At 38.1% G+C, this 20,800-nt stretch overlaps 2 protein-coding genes across 5 annotated transcripts in view; one reads left to right on the top strand and one right to left on the bottom strand.

The window, feature by feature from the left end:
- The window catches only part of LOC115215244 (RB1-inducible coiled-coil protein 1), a 134,059-nt gene extending 114,465 nt beyond the window's left edge, over nt 1–19,594 (top strand). The window contains exons 17-27 of one of the 4 annotated variants that reach the window (XM_036505384.1): nt 4,882–5,001; nt 6,224–6,323; nt 8,425–8,506; nt 12,586–12,693; nt 16,435–16,477; nt 16,600–16,647; nt 18,327–18,382; nt 18,648–18,775; nt 18,882–18,952; nt 19,044–19,222; nt 19,256–19,594. In XM_036505384.1, the coding sequence (XP_036361277.1) occupies nt 4,882–5,001; nt 6,224–6,323; nt 8,425–8,506; nt 12,586–12,693; nt 16,435–16,477; nt 16,600–16,647; nt 18,327–18,382; nt 18,648–18,775; nt 18,882–18,952; nt 19,044–19,222; nt 19,256–19,277 (957 nt within the window). In that variant the 3' untranslated portion in view covers nt 19,278–19,594. Of the gene's footprint in view, nt 1–4,881; nt 5,002–6,223; nt 6,324–8,424; nt 8,507–12,585; nt 12,694–16,434; nt 16,478–16,599; nt 16,648–18,326; nt 18,383–18,647; nt 18,776–18,881; nt 18,953–19,043 lie in introns of all 4 variants that reach the window. The other 3 variants (XM_029784483.2, XM_029784484.2, XM_029784485.2) reach the window with 3 other exon arrangements.
- LOC115214811 (synaptonemal complex protein 2-like) overlaps nt 19,595–20,800 on the bottom strand; it is a 176,117-nt gene continuing 174,911 nt past the window's right edge. The window contains exon 39 of the mRNA XM_036505383.1: nt 19,595–19,756. Coding sequence (XP_036361276.1) covers nt 19,703–19,756 — 54 coding nt within the window. The 3' untranslated portion in view covers nt 19,595–19,702. The remainder of the gene's footprint in view (nt 19,757–20,800) is intronic.

Here is a 20,800-nt window from a genome sequence, read left to right on the forward strand (position 1 = left end):
GTGTGTGTGTGTGTAAAAGCTGTAAATATATTTACATATTTATGTTTGACAATACATTTAGCATCATATGTAAATATTAAACTACAGGGTGGGTTGTGCCTGCAGGATGAGATGAAAACAAACTCAAATAGTTTTCCATTCTTTACATGCTCGTAAGGAATATTTACTTATCCTTAGAGAGAGAGAGAGAGAGAGAGAGAAGCTTATAGCTGCTAGTGAAAAATGCCATGAACAACCAGCAGTGTTTTTGTTCATCTGCAAATCAGTAGATTAATTGGCGACTGTAGATTGGGTGAAAGAGTGTATAAAGACTTGAAGCTTGACAAGTTGTTCTCCAGTAAGAATTTTGTGGTTTAATCATGGGATCTGTTTTCATAGTGAGACTAGATGTTTATTAAACACACATGTAAATTTATTTACAACTTGTCCACAAAAACATACTGTATCATCGCTTTACTTATATCCTCTTTCATATAGTCATCCTTTGACTTTGTTTAAAGTGAAGAGGAGTCGTGCATCGTCAAACTCACTCTCTTGTCCATGACCATCTTCAATCCAGTGGTAAGACCAGGCCGAGATGACTGGGGATAGAGGTGGTTGCTGTGGTTGAAGATCAAGATGTCTCATTTGCCTTTGTCTTGCTCCAAACACTTCACAATGCATTGCTGAAGTTGCCTTCCTCTCAATTGAACCATAAAGGTTTCTTCTGCAGAGTCTGTTGGATCCAGTTTTCACATGCATGGGTAGGCAAGCCTTAATAATGCCAACGAATGCAAAAAGGAATCGATCATAATAAATGGCAAACTCAACCAAAAAACGAACCAGTATGAAGAAAGAGAAAACTTATCAAATCGTGCCATAACCATGAACATAGCCATGATGATGATGATGATGATAATCCTTTCTACTATAGACACAAGGGCTGAAATTTAGTGGGAGGGGACTAGTTGATTACATCAACCCCAGTGCTTGACTGCTGATACTTAGTTTATCAACCCTGAAAGGATGAAAGGCAAAGTCAACCATGGTAGAATTTGAACTCAGAACATGAAAACAAACAAAATGCCACTAAGCATTTCACCCAGCGTACTAACGATCCTGCTAAACAATAACAATAACCCATAGGTGGGACTCTGACAAGTGCTACTACTCCAGATCAGACCTGGGAACAATAGTGGCCAAGACTATTTATTCCACACTCTTTATTCCTGAACCAGAGATCTACAACCAGATGCAATTTGAAGTTACATGAAGGGTATGACTTATTAGTGAATATATATTTTTACACATACATACTTTATATGCTGTCTAGTTTTATCTTACTGAAAATAAAGAATTTCCAATGTAGACCACATTGTTTAAATTTCTAATAAATTCACTTTACAATGAAGTAAATAAAGTTTACGTAAAATATAAATTTCTCTTTTTGAATAAAATAAATTTCAAGATGACTACATGATTTTTAAATTGTGGTAGATTCATAAAATATGGAATTATGCATATAAACACATGCACAAATGAAGCCCTCTATGTGGTTTTTGACTCGCTAGAAATAACAGCCAAATCTCCTTCATATCATTTATTGTTCTACGAAGAAAAGGAAGGAAAGAAAAACATTGGATGATGCCTCACACACTGTGTCTAAATAAAAGATGGGACAATCACAGCTGGAAGATCTTTGATCATAGTTTATATGAGACTCAGTACCAACAGCAATGTACCCAGACCACTGCATTACATCCACTATACTGTTTGGTTTCTTCATAAGGTAGAGAGGTATGGTATATTTTGAGAAAAGGATCTGCTGATCATACTGTGTACCCTAGATCTGTTGATCACACCATCTAGTCATTTAACCAAACACCTGTATACCATAGATCCTCTAGTCATTTACCTGACTCCCTGTGCACCATAGATCTGTTGATCAAAGCTGGCTTGGATCTACCCAATAACAATTCTAATGGACAGTGGCAGTGAAGGTGCTTGAGCCAGGGGTTTGCACTCACAATTGTAAGATCATGGGTTCAATTCTTGGATTGGGTGGTGCATTGTGTTCTTGAGCAAGACACTTCAGCTCATGTTGCTCTGTGATTACTGTGCACCTGTTCAGGCAGTGTTGATTTGATGAGGGGAGTAAGCTTGTAGGCAGCACAAACACTCGATCACTATAAACAAATCCTCTATGCAGTTTGTTCAGCAGGCTTCAAGAAACTACCATTAAATTACGATGGCATACACATCCACAAATAGTGACCTTCGTGTAGTTTTGACTGGCATTTCAGGTTTAGAATGTCATCTGACATAAGTCAGTCCATGTAAGTTTTTCACCTTACAGGTCCTTTAACCCTTTAGTGTTCGGATTACTCTGTTAAATGTAATATTTTTTTACTCAAATTCTTTTTAATTAATCCTGCATTATCTTATAGCTTTTGAGGTTTCAGTGATGTGATTGTTAATTTTTAGAATGTCAGTGTAGATTAGGTGTGAGAGGCCAGTTATCACCAGTTTGAATATAAAACATATAGAATATTTGGGCTGGATATAGCCAGTTTAAACACTAAAGGGTTAAGTCAAAGACTAAAGAATTTTAGGTCAGGATTTCTGAGATGAAATAGCAGTAACAGTAGAACAATAGATAAAAACTACCTTAGAGTGTATATTTATATCCCTTTACATTCTGAGTTCAAATCCTATCTAAGCTAATACTAGTTATGTATTGTTAATGACATTGTGGATTCTATAGTCACCAATATGTGAGCCTGTATCAGAAATAATTATATTGGTTTTCAATTTAGGCACAAGGCCAGAAATTTTGATGGGAAAGGAGGATAGTTGATACCATTGATCCTAGTACTTGCTTGGCACTTTATCAAACACAGGATGATGAGAGGCAAAGTTGATTTTTGAACTCAGAATGTAAAGAGTAGGAAGAAATCCTGCAAAGCATCTTGTCTAATGTTTTAACAATTTTGCCAATCTACCATCTTGATAAACAACAAAAATTATCATCAGCGGTGGTGCCCCAGCATGGCCGCGGCCTTCGGGCTAAAACATTTTTAAGGATTTAAGGATCATCATTATTAAGGTAGCAAGCTGGCAGAACTGTTTAACATGTCAGACAAAATGCTTAGTGGCATTTTGTCCATCTTTACCCGCTGAGTTCAAATTCCACAGCTTTGCTTTTCATTCTTTTGGGGTTGATGAAATAAGTACCAGTCTGGTACTGGAGTTGCTGTAATTGACCAGGCCCCTCCCACTCAAATTTCAAGCTTTTTGCCTAAAAATGACAGAGTTCTTAGCATGCCAAGCTGAATGCTCTGTGGCATTTCGTCTGTCTTTTATATTCTGTGTTCAGATTCTGCTGAGATGGGTTTTATCTTTCATCCTACCTGGGCCAATAAGATAAGTACCAGTTGAACACTGAAGTCATGTAATCGACTCACCCCCTCTCCGAAATTGCTGGCCTTGTGCCAAAATTTGAAACCATCATTATTATTATTGTTATTATTATTAGCATTATTATAAGGCAGCGAGCTTCCACAGTCATCCCTGCACTCGACCAAATGTTTAGCATTTTACTCTAAGTTCAAATTTCACCAAGATTGACTTTGCTTTTTATCCTTTCGTACCAGTTGAGCACTGAGGTCAATCTAATCTATCTCCTTCCCCCAAAATTGCTGGCCTTGTGCCTGTTGTAGGAAGGATTATTATAATGGCAAGCAAGCAAAATTATTAGTGCGTTGGGCAAAATGTTTAGTGACATTTCTTTTGGCTCTTTACATTCTGAGTTCAAATTCCAACTTTGCCCTTCATCTTTTTAGGGGTTGATAAAATAAATACCAGTTAAGCATTGGAATCAATGTAGATGATATATAATATATACTGATGTCAGAGGCAGTATAAATACTGAAAGTTAATATTTATTCCCACTTAAACGTGGATGTACTGTTAGAACAGACTATACTGTGGTAGATACCATGAGAGAAACTCTCATTTTGGTTTCCAGTGCAAATCCATATTGAAGTGGAGATAATTATTACCTCCCAATGTAATTGCCTTACGCTCACCTCTAAAACTATTGGAAATGTGCCAAAATTTGGAACTATTATTATTGTTATTATTTTATTACTGTTGATTTAAGGCCGGGTGAAATGCTTTGTGGTATTTTGCCCATCGCTATGTTCTGAGTTCAACTTTGCCTTTCATCATTTTGGGGTCAATAAAATAAGTACCAGTTGAACATTGGGGTCGATGTAATTGACTAATCTCCTCCCCCAAAATTGCTGCCCTTGTGGCAAAATTTGAAACCATTTTTATTATTATTGTTGTTGAAATATTCTGAACTATTAAGTTCACTTAAATTACTATTTTAACTAAAATTTGATCTCTTAATCTTTGTTCCTGAGCCATTATATTTATGTCTGTAAATATTTATTTTAAAATAAATTTGCACTCATTGACCAGCACCTCCTTCTCCACTCTCTCACTAAGTACTGTAATAAAGCATTTATCTCTACAAATGCTAGGTTATTTCTTTAGATGGGATAACAGTTGTCCAATATCAATTTCAAAAATTAAGCAGTTTAATGGTTATTGGGAATGGTTTATGCTTGAACCCCAGAAGGCAATGTTGATTGGAAGAAGATTTGAACTGACACCAGTGTAGACAGAGCAGTGGAACCCAGCTCTGTCATTTACATCTACATACATACACTTCTCTCTCTCTTTCTTGCTATTTGTCTAATTTTTGCTACAATTCCATCTAACTTTAACACCTTCCCCACTCTTGCTAAATCTAATTAATTTGTCTGGAAGTTTCCAGACTGCAAAATTAATCCTGTTAATGACCCCTTCATTAGAACCTCTGTTGTCCCCTCTTAGGCAAGGCAAGAAGAATCTTTAAAGCACCAGCAAGAGTTAAAGCAACTTCGAGCCAGTTTGGGGGCAGAATACGAAGAGAAGCTCAATGTTCAGAGGAAGTCTTTAATAGCAGAGAAACAGGTAGGTCAACAACTTTATATCGAACATTCGTTTTCTAAGACAAGGTAAGGATGAGTGATCTCTTTTTTGTTCCAAGAGTTTTGTTTTCAGTGAACCCATTGCTGCTGTTAGGGTTAACTCTTTAACATTCAGATTACTCTGTCAAATGTAATACTTATTTATTCATATGGTTTTGAATCAGTCAGGCATTATCTGAAAGCTTTGAGTGTTTGATAGTGTGATTGATATATAGGGTAGGTGTGAGAGGCTGGATCTGTCCAGTTTGAATACAAAACAGAATATTTGGGCTGGGCATGGCTGGTTTAAGTGCTATATGGTTAAGGGAGCATTGTAGGGACCAGTCTGTTGACCCACTTCTTGTAAGTCACACCTCTTTCCATTTCTTTCCATCATCAAGAAATCATCAGGCTGATTTTCTTGACAAGTGCTGTGTGCTTGTCAAGGAATTTCAAAAGGAAAATAAAAGTCAGTTAGATACCTTTATGAGTATAAAGAACTGGTACAAAAACTATATATTTTGTCTGATATACTCTTGATACTATCAATTTTTTGCCTTCATACTTTTTAAGTTCTCCCTAATTTCTCCAAGTTTTCTCTCAACAAGGGATAAAATACTCCAGACATACATAGTCAGAAGTCAGTTCGGAGGATAAATGTTTAATTAAATTTTAATTGGATTTATTGACTTATTGTATTGATTATACATCTGGGATTAGTTGTCAGTGTTAGGGTTAATTTTGTGTTCAACTCAGATGGAAGGGTTAACCTTATGTTGAGACTAGATATTAAAGGTAACCATGTGTTTATACCAGATGTTAGGAATAACCTTGTGTCTGTTCCAGTTGTTAAGATTAGCTTCATGTGAACAAGTTAAGAATTGCAATAGACTTGAAATCCAGGTCTGTTGGTGGTGCCAGGTCTTGTGTATATTGCTGTTTGAACTTTTGAGGTGTATGTGGGAGAGAGAAAGAGAAGCTGTATGTGTGTGTATATATACATACGTATGTAGACACACACTGTAACAATTTTCTATATACATATCAGCAACCTTTTCATCTCTCTCCCACACCATTCTCTACTGTCTTTTCCTCCATATGCTCTCTGTACTCCCTTCACATCTCTTTTCCACTTCATGTTTCTCCCCAAATTCGTTGCTGTCTCTCAGCATCTCCCTCCCTGTGTATCCCAACATTTACCACTCTCCCTATTTATCTATACACAGGTTGTCTTCAACCAAGCCCTATCCAAACTCACTACCGAGAAGGACCAGACAAACAAGGAACTCCAACAACAGATTGAAGAATTGACTGCAACTATAAATGGTAAGTTTGGGTTTTATTGCACTGTTCACCCATTTCTCTGGGCTATCCCCCCAACTGTATTGGTTCACTATCATCATCATCATCATCATTTAACATCTGCCTTCCATGCTAACATCTCTAATTTCAACTTAGAACTATATGATATCTGTTTTATTGTCCCCAGTATATGTTGGACCAGTTCTATGGGTTACAGTACTACCTCCAATCTATGTCACCTCTACTATTCTTTAAAGTTTCATAGTTATGTTTCCCTGATGTAATTATCCCACTGATTTATGATCTCCCATATAATTGTTATTAAGTATTGACCCACATGCCTATTAAACTGTTGCTATATTCCAAACTTCAATGCGCTCCTATTCCGTTTCCCCACTGATCTTCATTGCACCATTGGCCTATGTTGACCCGCCACATTGGTGCCTTAATGCTATGTTGTAACCCCTTATGTACTAACCCAATACTTGAATGTAGCCCATTCCATTTCAGTGAACCATCCCATTACCCCCCCCTCTTTTTTTTAAAACCTCATTTCTTAGTCAGGGATAGAAAAGTAGCTAGCACCCATGCCCTTCTATCTTTTCAGTGCTTCCAAGACTGTTGGTAAGTAACAAAGGAAGTTATCTTCTAAGAGACCTAGCTTGCAACAGTGTGAACTTTGCTAAGAGAACCCAAGGATCAGGCAGTGGATTAAGTCTACCACTTTAGTGATACGTTGCTCTGTAACTTAGGTCAGAACAATAGAATGGGTTAACATAAGTGCCAGTTATATTACTGTGTATTAGGCCCTTTAACATTCAGATTATTTTATTAAATGTAATGTTTATTTATTCACATTGTTTTGAATTTATCTTGTAGCCTTGAGATTGCAATTATGTGACTATATTTTTTAGACGAACGTTGTAAGTAAGGGGTGAGAGTTTGGATCTGGCTAGTTTGAACATGAAATAGGAAGAATGTTTTGGCCAGATAAAGCTGGTTTAAATGCTGAAGGGTGAAATATGTTGCCATATTACTGTATAGTAACACTAGTTTTCTCTTCACCCACAGTTGTGTAGAAACCCACTGTGTTGTTAGGCGGTGAGCTGGCAGAAACGTTAGCACGCCGGGCGAAATGCTTAATGGTATTTTGTCTGCTGCTATGTTCTGAGTTCAAATTCCACCGAGGTTGACTTTGCCTTTCATCCTTTTGGGGTCGATAAATTAAGTACCAGTTACGCACAGGGGTCGATGTAATCGACTTAATGCCTTTGTCTGTTCTTGTTTGTCCCCTCTGTGTTTAGCCCCTTGTGGGCAATAAAGAAATAAGAAACCTATTGTGTTGTTATCTACTTATCCTTATGTTAATCTCTATACCTTGTCTTTTTTCTTACAGCAAAATGTTTTCTGTTCTAAATCATAACTTGTAATCCACTGCACTACATTAATCCTTTAGCATTCAGATTATTTTGTCAAATGTAAGGATTATATGTTCACATTGCTTTGACTTAATCATACATTATCTTGGAGTTTTGAGATTTCGATGATGTGATTGTTTATTTTTGGAATGACATTGTATGTTAGGTGTGAGAGACCAGATCTGGATGGTTTGAACATAAAATGGGTAGAATATTTAGGCTGGTTATGTCTAGTTTAACCCTTCTTCTGCAGGAATCAGATATATCCACTCAAAATTTCATTGACCTTTACTGTTTTAGATACCAGTCTATTTTTTGTTGAGGAATGCCATGTCTGAAACTTTTTTTTTTTTTTACTGACATGTCAATTGTATTGAGACAAAGTGACTTGCAGAAAATACCATTTCTAATTTTTGGTAGATATTTCGCATCATTACTAGAATAACCATGAAATTTAATTTCACAGTTACAGAGTTAACTCATCTACTGTGATAATGTTGCCCTTAGGGTAGCATTTTACACTGTAGTGACCCTACTACTGACTTATATCTGAGTACTGAGTAGACACTGCTTGATATTGTAATTCCACTTGTCCATTACTGCCATGTACTCCTCAGCAATATCTGTTACTCTCCTTCACTCAACCTGCTACTGCTCTGAGTAAACCACTACTCTCTGACACTATTTTATTAATTTATTTTTTTCAGATCTCAAACAGAAGGAGGAAGTGTCCATACAAAACAATGAGGAAATCGTTAAAGAACTCACAGAAAAATTAGAGGAGAAGGCGTAAGGCTGTCAATCTTTAATATATATTTATATATATTTACATATATATCATAAACAAACAGTTGATGTATGTGTATGTGTGTGTATGTATATCGTTTGTAGAAATACTTAAATCTGGAGGAGAAACACACTCTAAGATGTAGAGCAATTAATATTACAATGGGGTAGTCCGGTTCATGAGGTTCGCCCAAACACTGATGGCCTGGGACCACTTTAAAGAGGTCTCAGGCTAGCAGTGTTTAGAGTCTGAAGATACTCTGTAAGGCTTAAACCCCCTATAAGTGAGAAACCCAAGGTAATGCCACAAACTGGCCTACCCTACTATAATATATATATATTATAGTAGGTGGTCCAGACCACCAGCTCTCTTTCACACGCACATACAAACTCTCTTATACACACATGCACCTTTGTGTTAGGGGTCATCTTTACCTTGTTGTCTCCCCTACTTTCCTTCCTGTGTTTGACCCTTCTGTCCGGCACTAGTTGCCATGATAGATCGTTAGCCACTACACACATTTTTTTCTCTCCTTGTTTTTTCTGTGTCCCTTTCTGTAGAAGAGCGTAGGCTCGAAACGTAAAAGACTTTTTCTGTTCCTGAGCGTTATCTGTTTGTTTTGCACACCACCTGTCTTCGTCTTTTGTTTTTTTCGTAAACTCTCCCTATATATAAATTGTAGATAAATGAAATAGAGAGATACTATTGACAGGCCAATAATTTATTTATATTATAATATTATGATATACTATGAATATAATAATATAACATATTATCATCATAATCATCATCATCATTGTTTAACGTCCGCTTTCCATGCTAGCATGGGTTGGACGATTTTGACTGAGGGCTGGCGAACCAGATGGCTGCACCAGGCTCCAATCTTGATCTGGCAGAGTTTCTACAGCTGGATGCCCTTCCTAACGCCAACCACTCCGAGAGTGTAGTGGGTGCTTTTTACGTGCCGGTGGCATGTAAAACAAACAATTATAACAAACAATTATAAAAAAAAACATAAAAGGCCAACAAATTGTTTCGACTTTTATACATTTTCTGATATACATGCACAATAACAGTTCCCTTCAGGGTCATGGTTTAAAGATAGACAAAATTCCATGTAATAGGATGGCTGGATTAATTAATTCAAATGTCTATGTTAGTTAGTTAGTTAGTTAGTTAGTTAATTTGGCTCAAAAGCAAATAGCAAGGCCATGTAGGGGGACATGGAGTTAAGTACAGGGTGGTGTTCATGTAAAGAGTTCAGGCCACTTTGAACAAAGCGGTCGTCGGCATCTTCACCATCTCGTCTGGCAGCTTGTTCCACGGATCCGCAACCCGGACGGAGAAAGCTCCTCTCCTTCGATTGAGATGAAATCGTCGCAGGTAGAGCTTTTCGGAATGACCCCGCAGCCGACGCTCCGGAGCAGGAGTGAAGAACAGCTCTTTCGAGAGGTTACACTTCCCGTTTATGATGTTGTGGGCGAGAATGAGATCACCACGCCGGCGGCGTTTTTCAAGAGAATAAAGGTCGAGCGTCCTCAGCCTTTCTTCGTAGGACAAATTTTTGAGACCATGAACCATGCGGGTAGCCAGCCTCTGGACTCTTTCGAGGTGCTGTATGTATTATGAGTGTGAGCATTAACTATTCAATCATACATCAATTACAATTAAAAAACAACGCAAACAATCTAACAGACAATACAATCAAGTAATCCACTTCATTACATCTCAAACACATACCAATTGAAACCCTTTCATGCCCAAGATAGTCCCTCATCACCACAACATACAACAATAAGATAGTTGTGTATATATATGTATATAATTATCTAAGTCTTCCCCTATGTATAACTGCAACAAAAAATATATAAATAGTTGCATCTTCAATACAACAACTCTTCTATTTATTTAAATTAATCGATATAAAAAAAAATTATTGTTTAAATTAACTAATAATAATCTTCCATATTTATTGTTTTCTCAGGGAGATAATTACGTAGTAGATATGTATAGAAACCTAATAAAAATTTTCCTTGTTTACTTAATTTATCGTAGGGAGAATTTCGTAATAAACATTAATATAAACTTAAGGTTGTAAATGCGGTAACCAAAGTACCCGATAGATATATATTTAGACTAGTGGGATGGAGAGATGAATTTATCCTCACTGGAAACTTGGCTTGAATGGTTGCAACAGAGTGAACTCTGCTAAAGGCACCCAACGTGTTAAAGAAGGCAGTGGATTAAGTCTACCACCCAGTGTTGAATTGTTGAAAAAATGAGGGAGTACTCAAAACTTATATGGCATATCATCATCATCGTTTAACATCCGTTTTCCATGCTAGCACGGGTTGGATGGTTCAACCGGAGTCTGGGAAGCCAGGGTCTGCACCAGGCTCCAGTCTGATCTGGTAGTGTTTCTACAGCTGGATGCCCTTCTTAATGCCAACCACTCCGTAAGTGTAGTGGGTGCTTTTTACGTGCCACCGGCACAGAAGCCAGTCGAGGCGGTGCTGGCATCGGCCACGTTCGGATAGTGCTTTTCATGTGCCACTGGCACGGGTACCACAACTACTATTTCCATTGATATTTATTTCGATGTTCATGTACTTGACTCAATAGGTCTCCTCAAGCACAGCGGGTTGTTCTGGTATCCAAGGTACTTTGAATGGGCTGGGGCTATGCGGATCTCCGTTTTTTTCTTGAAGATCACAATAGTTTGAAGGTCAAGTCATGTGTTAAAACACTCAGTTTAAATACACACACACACATATATGTATATTATACACTGCTGTCTATTTATTCCTCTCTTTGGCTGTCTTCCTTCCATTCTCTTACTCTACCTGTCCTTTTCTCTCTCTTAGTCTCTGTTTCATAGCTTCTCTCCCCCTGTCTCTCCAACAGTCTATCTCCTTCCTCTGTAGATGTAGAGTGAGGCTTTTTTATTTATTCACAGTACCAACATTTTTTGTAGAATAAATCCTGGTAGCCAGGACTTGTGTAGCCTAATGTAAGTCTTGATTGAGAAAACTCTTCATCAAAGGCTGAAATGCCTTTGATTAAGGGTCATCATATCTTTCCCCCCTTTTTTTAAATGGTTGAGTCAAAAGAGGAAGAATACCCGTGATCCTTTCTCAGAGCTGCCATGAATGATGAGAGGAAAAGAGAAAGCTTGGGACCAGAGATCTCATCTCAACACTTGCCACAGAACTGTGCTAAAGGCCCTCAAGAGACAAGTGGTCGTCTTTTCTTATTTAAGACTCCAGGGTGTAATCTGAGGAAGGTTCACTTGCTATTTCTAGCAGGTTGTGTAAGCTCTTGGTCAGCCCTGACCTTGCTATCTTTTAGTCATATGCAGTATGTCCTTCTAGTTATTTATACAGTAAATGGCAGCTAGCTGGCAGAAACGTTGGCACACCGGGCTAAATGCTTGGCGGTATTTCGTCTGCCGTTATGTTCTGAGTTCACATTCTGCTGAGGTCAACTTTACCTTTCATCCTTTTGGGGTTGATTAAATAAGTACCAGTTACGCACTGGGGTTGATGTAATCGACTTAATGCCTTTGTCTGTTCTTGTTTGTCCCCCTCTATGTTTAGCCCCCTGTGGGCAATAAAGAAATATATTTATACAGTAGGGCATGACTTGTTTACTATTTCTAGTAAGTTTACTGACTACATAAATGATGGTTTATGTATAAATTTTAGTGTGGATATTTGGGGCTGTGTTTGTACAACCATTTGTTGTGGACACAATGACAGTTCTAGAAAATGTCTCAGTAGAAAATTAGATGTGTGTTTGCCAACCTGTATTGTCAGTAGTGCCAACCACTCAGCAGTTTCTCCCTCTATTTAGACATCAGCATTATACAGAACCAGTAGAGCAGACATCAAAATGCTTTTTAGTATTTACTTTTTGAGTTCAAATCCTAGCGGTTAACTTTGCTTTCATTCTTCATCATTGTTGCAGGGTTAGTGAAGGCGTCGGTCAAATACTGGAGAGTGGTTTCATCAGATTTGTCCCTTCTCCAAAATGTATAGCTTTGTGCCAATGTTAGAAATCATTGTTATTATTATCTCTTCAGAAGCAATGAAGACAGACTGGAAAATGAACTAAAATCAGCCATTGCTAAGGTGGCTGCTACAGAGAGCAGTAATAGGAGGGTTTCATCTGAAGAGAATGCTGATGAAGGGTCAGTCCTTCTTTCTCTTACTCCTACTGTCACCACCATCACCATCATTTTTCATCACCTTTATGCCAATGAGGGAACCTCTATGCAGTCACTCATTGTACTAGAAATAGCTATTAAATCTCACTACTATCTCTAAAAAAAAAGAAGGCAGAAAGCACAATGTAGTTGTAGGTATCCAAATAGGATGGCCATTACCGGAACACTTTTGATTGTAAGTGTACGTGTATAGGGCTGACCTGTTGTTAAACAACAATACTGCTACTACAATATTTCACAAAATGAGACCTTGCAGATCTTGTCCCTGTCAGTCATCATAACTGTTTTTGCTCACATGAAACTTTTTAGTTTTTGAAGAAATCTGAAGTAACAAGCTTCATCTCTTGCTACGTGGAGTGTTTCAGTGTGTTATTTTGACAATTTAGTGAAAGCACAAGTTACCATGGTAACAGAGATCAACCAGTGACTCTGTTATTAGTTTCCATAGTTACTGTGATTTGTCAATTATGCTCATATGTGCTATATAATAGAGAGAGAGATATGGATATATGTCCATAAATGTCTTCCTTGGTCTTGTGCACATATGAGATGTTTGAGTCCTGATAAGAACATGTATCTACCATAGAGATGGTGCTTTTGGTCCAGGTTTCAGCTCCATAGAGAAGAATACACTCTGAAGAATGCCAGCATTGTGAACTTGCAAATATTTAACCGCCAGCTGTTTATGAAGGGTAGGCTTTGCTAGTCATTGCTATCATGTTGAACCATGGGTCATATCAGATGTTACTTCTGCAGCCCAAAGGAGAACAAAGACTATTCACACATTGATGTTATTTGCAACACACGCAACATGAATTTGAGGACCTACCAAAGCTAATCAAGGATAAAACTTTCTGGTACAGTGAAATGGCTTGGTTGCAGCTGCTTGAAAGAGAGCTATATAGGCTTTCAGTACACTATTCACTATCATATCATCAAAATCATCATTGTCATCATCATGCTTCAGTCAGTGATTTCTGTATGGAGAGACATATATATTGGAGTGGGCAAATGAGAAACTAAGGGAGATGTGTGAGGTATGAGGAAGCTGGTGGGATTGTAGTTACATCCACAATGTCCTACATGACCAGTATTGCTCTTGAGAAGGATAACAGAACAATGATTGGTAAATTGCAGAGGGAAGCAGAGGGGGTGTTACGTGGATATGGCAGAGGTATGTCATGGAAGAAGAAAAAAAAGAAAACGTCTAGTAACATAAAATAGTCGATGCATGGTTAGGAGGGTCACAGCTGCCACTGGTTGTTAAGCAGAGGAAAGAGTTGTGTGTGGGTGGGTATACTAAGAGGTGGAATGAAAGAATCCAGACGTTCTCAGAAAGCATCAATGCTTATTGGCAATATAAGAGGGAGTAATAATGATCAAATCAGTGATCTGCAGGTGGCAACCAAGGAAGAAGACTCTCCCCCCACAAACTGTGTGTGTGTGTGTGTGTGCATGGGTTGGGTGGAATTTCATTGAAGCAGACTTTTCTACAGCCAGATGCCCCATCTGTCACCAACCCTCACTTGTTTCCAAGCAAGGTAATATTTCTACATGGCCAGGCATGCTTTCCACGAAAAACTGGAAGATGAACAACATCACTTGGTTGATAGTGATGTTTGTTTACATTCATCACAGATCAAAACAAGTTAATCCAACACACACACACACAATGGGCTTCTTTCATCTTTTATCTACCAAATCCATTCACAAGGCTTTAGTCAGCTCAAGGTTATATAGTAGAAGACACTTGCCCAAGATGCTATGCAGTGGACTGAACCTGAGACAACACAGGCAGCAAGCCTCTTAACCACACAGCCATGCCTGTGCACATATACACGTAGGTGTATATAAATGTAGGGTAGTTAAAATGTTTAGTTTGCAACCATATGACCTTCGGTGCAACTGCACTGCACAGTACCTGAGCAGATATTTTCTATTATTGCCTCAAGCTGATCATGCGTTATGAATAAAATTGGCAGATGGAAACTGCAAGGAAGGCCATCGTAAGTGTATGTGTGTGTATATGCACGTGTAAAAGTTGTCATTGTGTTTACATTCTTGTTGAACATTTTGTTCTGTCACTTTGCACTCTAAAATAGTGAAATTATAAAAAAAAAAAAAACTGTTACTTGTAAAATAGGAGAGAGATTTTGACCAGACCATAAAAATACTGACTACATAAGTAACTTTGCCAGAATAGCTATATACTCATTTAGGCAGTATTTTATACTGATCAAATAAACACAGTATGTTAATTATTTAGGTTAGTAAAATAGGAAACAATGACCTGTGAAGCTGAATGTATCCAAGTCGTAATCCATAATGCAGTGGGATAACATAATTTTATTGTGTTAACTTGTTCAGTATTGCAGTGAAAAAAACCATCACTGATGTGAAAACTGCTCTCCTAAACAACTCTGACCCTATATTAAACACTCCTCGGACTCAGGGACTGAGTGTGTAGTAATGATGTTGAAAGAAGTAAACCTTCTGAGTTCAATCCCTTATATGCCTTGCAAACAACTTGCACATGCAAGTGCTACCAGTCAAAAGCTCCGTATACCGGAAGCCAGTAAGTGTATGGGGTCATCAGGAGAGAATGTGCGCCGTTTCGGGGCCTACCTCTCGACGGCATCAATGCACACCGGCCCCCCTCACTGATATGAGGACCCGCTTGCTAGATCAGCTGGTTATCAAATAAAGCTCAATATCCTTCTAGCCATCGCTCATCGTCTCTTTTTAACCAAATCCAGTGGCTAGCCTTCTCCACTGTAGATTGGATATCAGTCATGGTGGTATTGACTTTACGATGAGTTAGTCCTAGCGATAACAACAGTCGCCTCACAGTGTCCAACGAACCCTCTACATCTGACTTTGATTGGAAAATGTTCCGCTTTCCAGCCTGCGTCTTCACATTCCTCGAGTAGGTTTACATAACGGTTAAATTTTCAAGCCTGGGCGGCGTTCATATTATCTTCATGAGGAACCGTTAACTCGACTATATTTACAACTTATATAAAGGAATAGAAACAACAAAATGAACCGACTGAAATGTAATCATACAAACCAAATCATTGTTTTCACATCCACTTTTCCATGTTAACATGGGTTGGATGGAAACGTTGCATGATGCTTACAACCATCACATGATGTTTGAGATTAGGAGACCCTAGTAGTTATTTTTTTTTTTAATTTGGCACTTATTCTACCAGTCTCTTTTAGTAAACTGCTAAGTTACAGAGACATAAACAAACAAAAATTGTTTGTCAAGCAGTGGCAGGGGACAAACACACACACATAATTTATATATACATACACAAAGGGTTTCTTTCAGTTTTTGTTTACCAAATCAACTCACAAGGCTTTGGGTTGACTGGGTCTATAGCAGAAGACATTTGACCAAGGTGCCCTGCAGTGAGACTGAACCTAAAATCATGTGGTTGGGAAGCAAACTTCTAACCACACAACCACCGTATAGTGACAGAAAGATTGAGCAGGAAGTGGTTTATGTTGTTTTAAGTTTAACTCCAGTCAGAACTACAGATGTGTGTGTGGGTGTGCATGTGGTTTGTGTATAGCTGGACACACTGCAGTGTAGCTTAGCACCACCACTGCTTTCATCATCATCACCTTCACCACTGCCATCATATTATCACCATCACTAACCATTCTACTATACTTGTTCTGTTGTTCATATTGTAGATATGAAGAAGAATCTGTTGATAAACTGAAAGCTTTGAAGAAGGTAAGTTATATTTTCCGCTATCTTTCTCGACATACTCCAAATTACACCACACTCACTCTCTTTGGACAATATTCTTTCTCATCACTCCTTCATATTTTTTTCACCTTTACCCTGTATTTCAGACAATCCGAAATAAAGATGAAAGAATAGAAAAACTGCAGTCAAAAGTGGTAAGTAGTATAGTAATTGTTTCCCATATAGGCACAAAGGTTGAAATTTTGGGGGGATAGGATTAGCTGATTGTATCAACCTTGGAGAGATGATAAGCAAAGTTAACCTTGGCAGGATTTGAATTCAGAAAGAGCGAGAAGAGTCTGTTTGGTCATATTGATTGGAATTTGATTTTCTAATGAAAGAAGGATGGAGAGTGAAGTTGATTTTAGCTGGATTTGAACTTGGAATGTAAAGGGGTGAAAATAAATACGAAACCTACTTCCATCCATTGACTGCTTAATAATAATGACAATGATATTAATGATCATCATTTAATGTCTGCTTTCCATGCTGGCATGGGTTGGATGGTTTGAAAGGAGCTGGCAAACCTGAGGACTGCATCAGGCTCCAATGTCTGCTTTAACACAATTTCTAAGGCTGGATGCTCTTCCTAATGTCATTGATGCTGAAAATAAATAATTAGCTACTAGTCGAAAGATCAGTACTTCATATCAATGATACTACAGAATGCAGCATAGCACTGTAAAGTTGACAAATGTTTTGTTAATTCAAAGTACCGAGTTCAAATTTCCTAATGAAGAAAAACATTTTGTTTTGATCAAAGAATCCTACTTCCATAGATATTAGAGGTTACTATCTATTTAATCTTGTTCTTGGGGTTTTGAGTTCAAATCCTGCTAAATGTAACTTTATCTTTCGTGTGTGTGTGTGTGTGTGTAACCTGTAATATACATGTGAACAGCTTCAGTCAGCTATAGTTAGTTAGTTGCTCCATACAAAAAACTCTGGATCTCAATCTTAGAAACTCATCAATCCATCTTCTCTGCCAACGGTTCCTGAGAAGGTTGTGGCATGTGGGTAGAAACCTCAGGTACTTTCTGACTGGATTCTCATTCTTGGTGTACTCCTACCATATGGCTTTAAGCCTGCTGCAACATTCTTATATCTCCATAGTATCAGAGCTATGACATCCCAATGCAAAAAAGTAGAAGCTCACTCTGGAGAGACTTCCTGATCTCTGAGCCATGCACCCTGTCTAGTAATGTTACTCCGGAGATCCTTCAGAGGAACCCTATTTCAACTGGTGGTATTCATGATCATACTCTTTCAATTATTACCCATCATTCATAACCATAGGTAAGGATAGGCATGGAAACCAAATTGAAGATACTAAGTTTGGCTTTTTTACCAACCTCTTCTCTTCTCACAACTGAATGCTGGAGCTGTTGCATTATTGTGCCTGCATCTGCAATTCTTATATCCAATTCAGCCCCTTGTTAATTAATCATCAATATGGCCCCATGATACTTAAACTTCTCCACCTGTGTCAATGATGTTCTGCTAACATGCAGAGAGCCTTGGGAAGACTAATTCTCATCTTTGCTTTGCAGCACTCAGCAGCAAACCAAAAACAATCATTTTTAATACTTGTGGAAGGTCACTAATTTGCAGGGGACATTATTGGGGATTATATTGCTCCTGGCTTTTGACTTAATTTATTAGCCTTGGAAAGATGAATGACAAAGTTGACTGAATTTAGACCAGAAAGAGAGAAATGTCACAAACAACTTTCATCTCACACTCTACTAATTCTCACAATCCATCAGCCTTAATAACGATCTGCAACTCTCAGTCTCATTCACTGTTAATTATGATGTTCTTGTCGTTCTTCCAGATGGAGTTATCCATGAGTGCCAGTGTTTTTGACCAAGATAAAGTTTCCATCACAAGGTCAGTTGCTCATTTTCCTATTTCACTCCTGTTGGAGCCCATATTATCTCTCAACAATATCCCTTCCCCACTCATGTTTTAGCCCACTTTATCATGACAGTTTCCTAGCCCCCATGTTATTGTCTACTTTACTACAACCGTCTCCTTCTCCATTTCATGTTTCAGTCTTCACAATACTGTAGTCCACTTTACCACCACAGTTCCCTCTCCCCGTGTCCATGTAGTCCACTTCATCTTCTGATTCATCTTCTCTGTCTTTGTGTAGTTTCCAGTCTGGAGACCTGGTGCTGCTCTGTCTGGATGAGGAACATGGACATTATGTAGTATTTACAGTAGGGAACACTTTACATTTCCTACACACAGACTGTCTTGACAACCTGGGGTTGCGATCACGTAAGTTCAGATCTCCTTCATACCTTGTTATAAAATAATCTTGTAAACTGATATCTCATTAAACAATTTCCCAATCTCCTCTGCTCCCTCTCTCTCTTTTTGTTAGGTATGAGTACACCCCGTGAACCCTGGGTGTTGGGAATTATTACAGATAAGGAATACTGCATTGCTAAAAAAGTAAGTTCCTAACCATTCTTCTTCCTCTTCTCCATGGTTTTATCAACAGAACATAATCTTACATGTTTTTGTTCCTGCATTCTATTTTCAGTACCAGAATCGGTATCGTGTACCAATGGGCACCAAATTTTACCGTGTACGAGCTAAACCCTGGCCAAAGGACCCACGGCTGACCAGAGAAAATAGTGGACAAGTTCCGTCAGTACTTGGCTCTGTGGTCAGCAGTCCTCCCGCTTCATTAAGCTCCACAACCACCACCACTACCACCACTACCACCACCACTGCCCCACCCACATTTGATAACAGTGGCAGCACAGCCTCCTGAAAGAAACTGCTTCGTCTTTTCCTTGCTGAGGATGAGACTAATCCTTTCCAAGAGATTCCATGAAAACAATGCAGCAGGTTCCTCATGCTAGGGGTACCTTTTTATTTTGTGGTTGCTCTACCACTGCCTCTTCTTGTCTTTCTCTCTGTCTATCTTTCTTTCTCTCACACACACACACACACACCTGCTGCAATGTAGTGTTGCCTGTTATCCGCTGGTCAGTGACTTGTGCAGTGGTTATTTTAATTGTTGTACAGATTTACATATAGTTATTCTTAAGCTGAAAATAATAATAAAATCAATACAATACACTTTGACATGTTTGTTTAGTTTTATATCTGAAATGAAACGATGTAATTGAACAGAATAGTAAATTCATGAAACTTGTGTTAGTTATAAAACCAAAACTGGGGGCTTTTTTTGATTCAGATGAGAATTTTGTAAAGACGACTTTGGATCTGTTGCATCTCTTGCTGGGTCTACAATGGAAAATAAAAATTAAAGGTTTTCAAAGGGAAGAAATAATGAAGGTAATTCCCCTGTCACCCACCTCCATGTGTGCAATAGTCCTTGGATGTATCAGTTACATATACAATAAACAAGTCCAGGATGTGGTACTATACTATAAACCACACTGTTTATAGCATAGTAGTGTGTATCTTAGCAAGTGACTTGAGCTTGTTCCAATTTTTCGAAATGAACAAAAATTCCACTCCCTCCTTAACATTTGAATACCTATCATCATTATTTAACGTCTGTTGATCAACAAATGGATGTTAAATGTTGATGATAATGATTGCAGGAAGTACATTCACTTTGTTGTAAAACCAACTGTTCTAACAAAAACTATCCCACCTATAAGAAAATGGGTGTTAAAGAATAAGTGTTGTTTGGGATTGTATTGTTAGCACAAGGTGGGAGATGGTGTTATTTTATTAATTTAGCTCATAGGACAGCTGATTGTCAAACCGAAAGAATTTTAGCTAACCATCCTGTTTGGAATGAGTGGCTCTATTCTCTCAGGAGACAACAAAACTAATTATCAGTACTTTGAGTTCAACTCAATTACATATTGATAGTTCTATGTTAATGTAGGAACCTTTGTAATTATTTAAAACATGTCTCCCAAAAAAGACTTGACTGATTGGCATGAAGTCACTTACCCAACACAAAATACCTGTTGATTAGAATTTGGAGTTGTCACCTCACTCTGGTACTTTTACTAATGCTACAGTGAGATTCCTTGTTTTTTCTACATTTGTTCAAGAGCATCAACAGTATTGATTTCATAGGTCTTGGGGAACTAGCAAAGGCCACGGGCAGAGTTCATGCCTCCAGACCAAACCAAATTTAGAAACAGAGGAAGAAAGTGAGTGTGTTGAGTGACATACAAAGTGATTAATAGTTGGTGTGTTCCTACTAAATTGTTTGTGTTTTTTAAGTTTTGTCTCTGCCAGGGTTAACATTGTATTTCTGCTCTCCAAGTTCCTTAAAATACCAGGAATATTCTGTTGGTCAACCCC

This window comes from Octopus sinensis, linkage group LG8 (assembly GCF_006345805.1).
Source record: "Octopus sinensis linkage group LG8, ASM634580v1, whole genome shotgun sequence".
Taxonomy (NCBI): domain Eukaryota; kingdom Metazoa; phylum Mollusca; class Cephalopoda; order Octopoda; family Octopodidae; genus Octopus; species Octopus sinensis.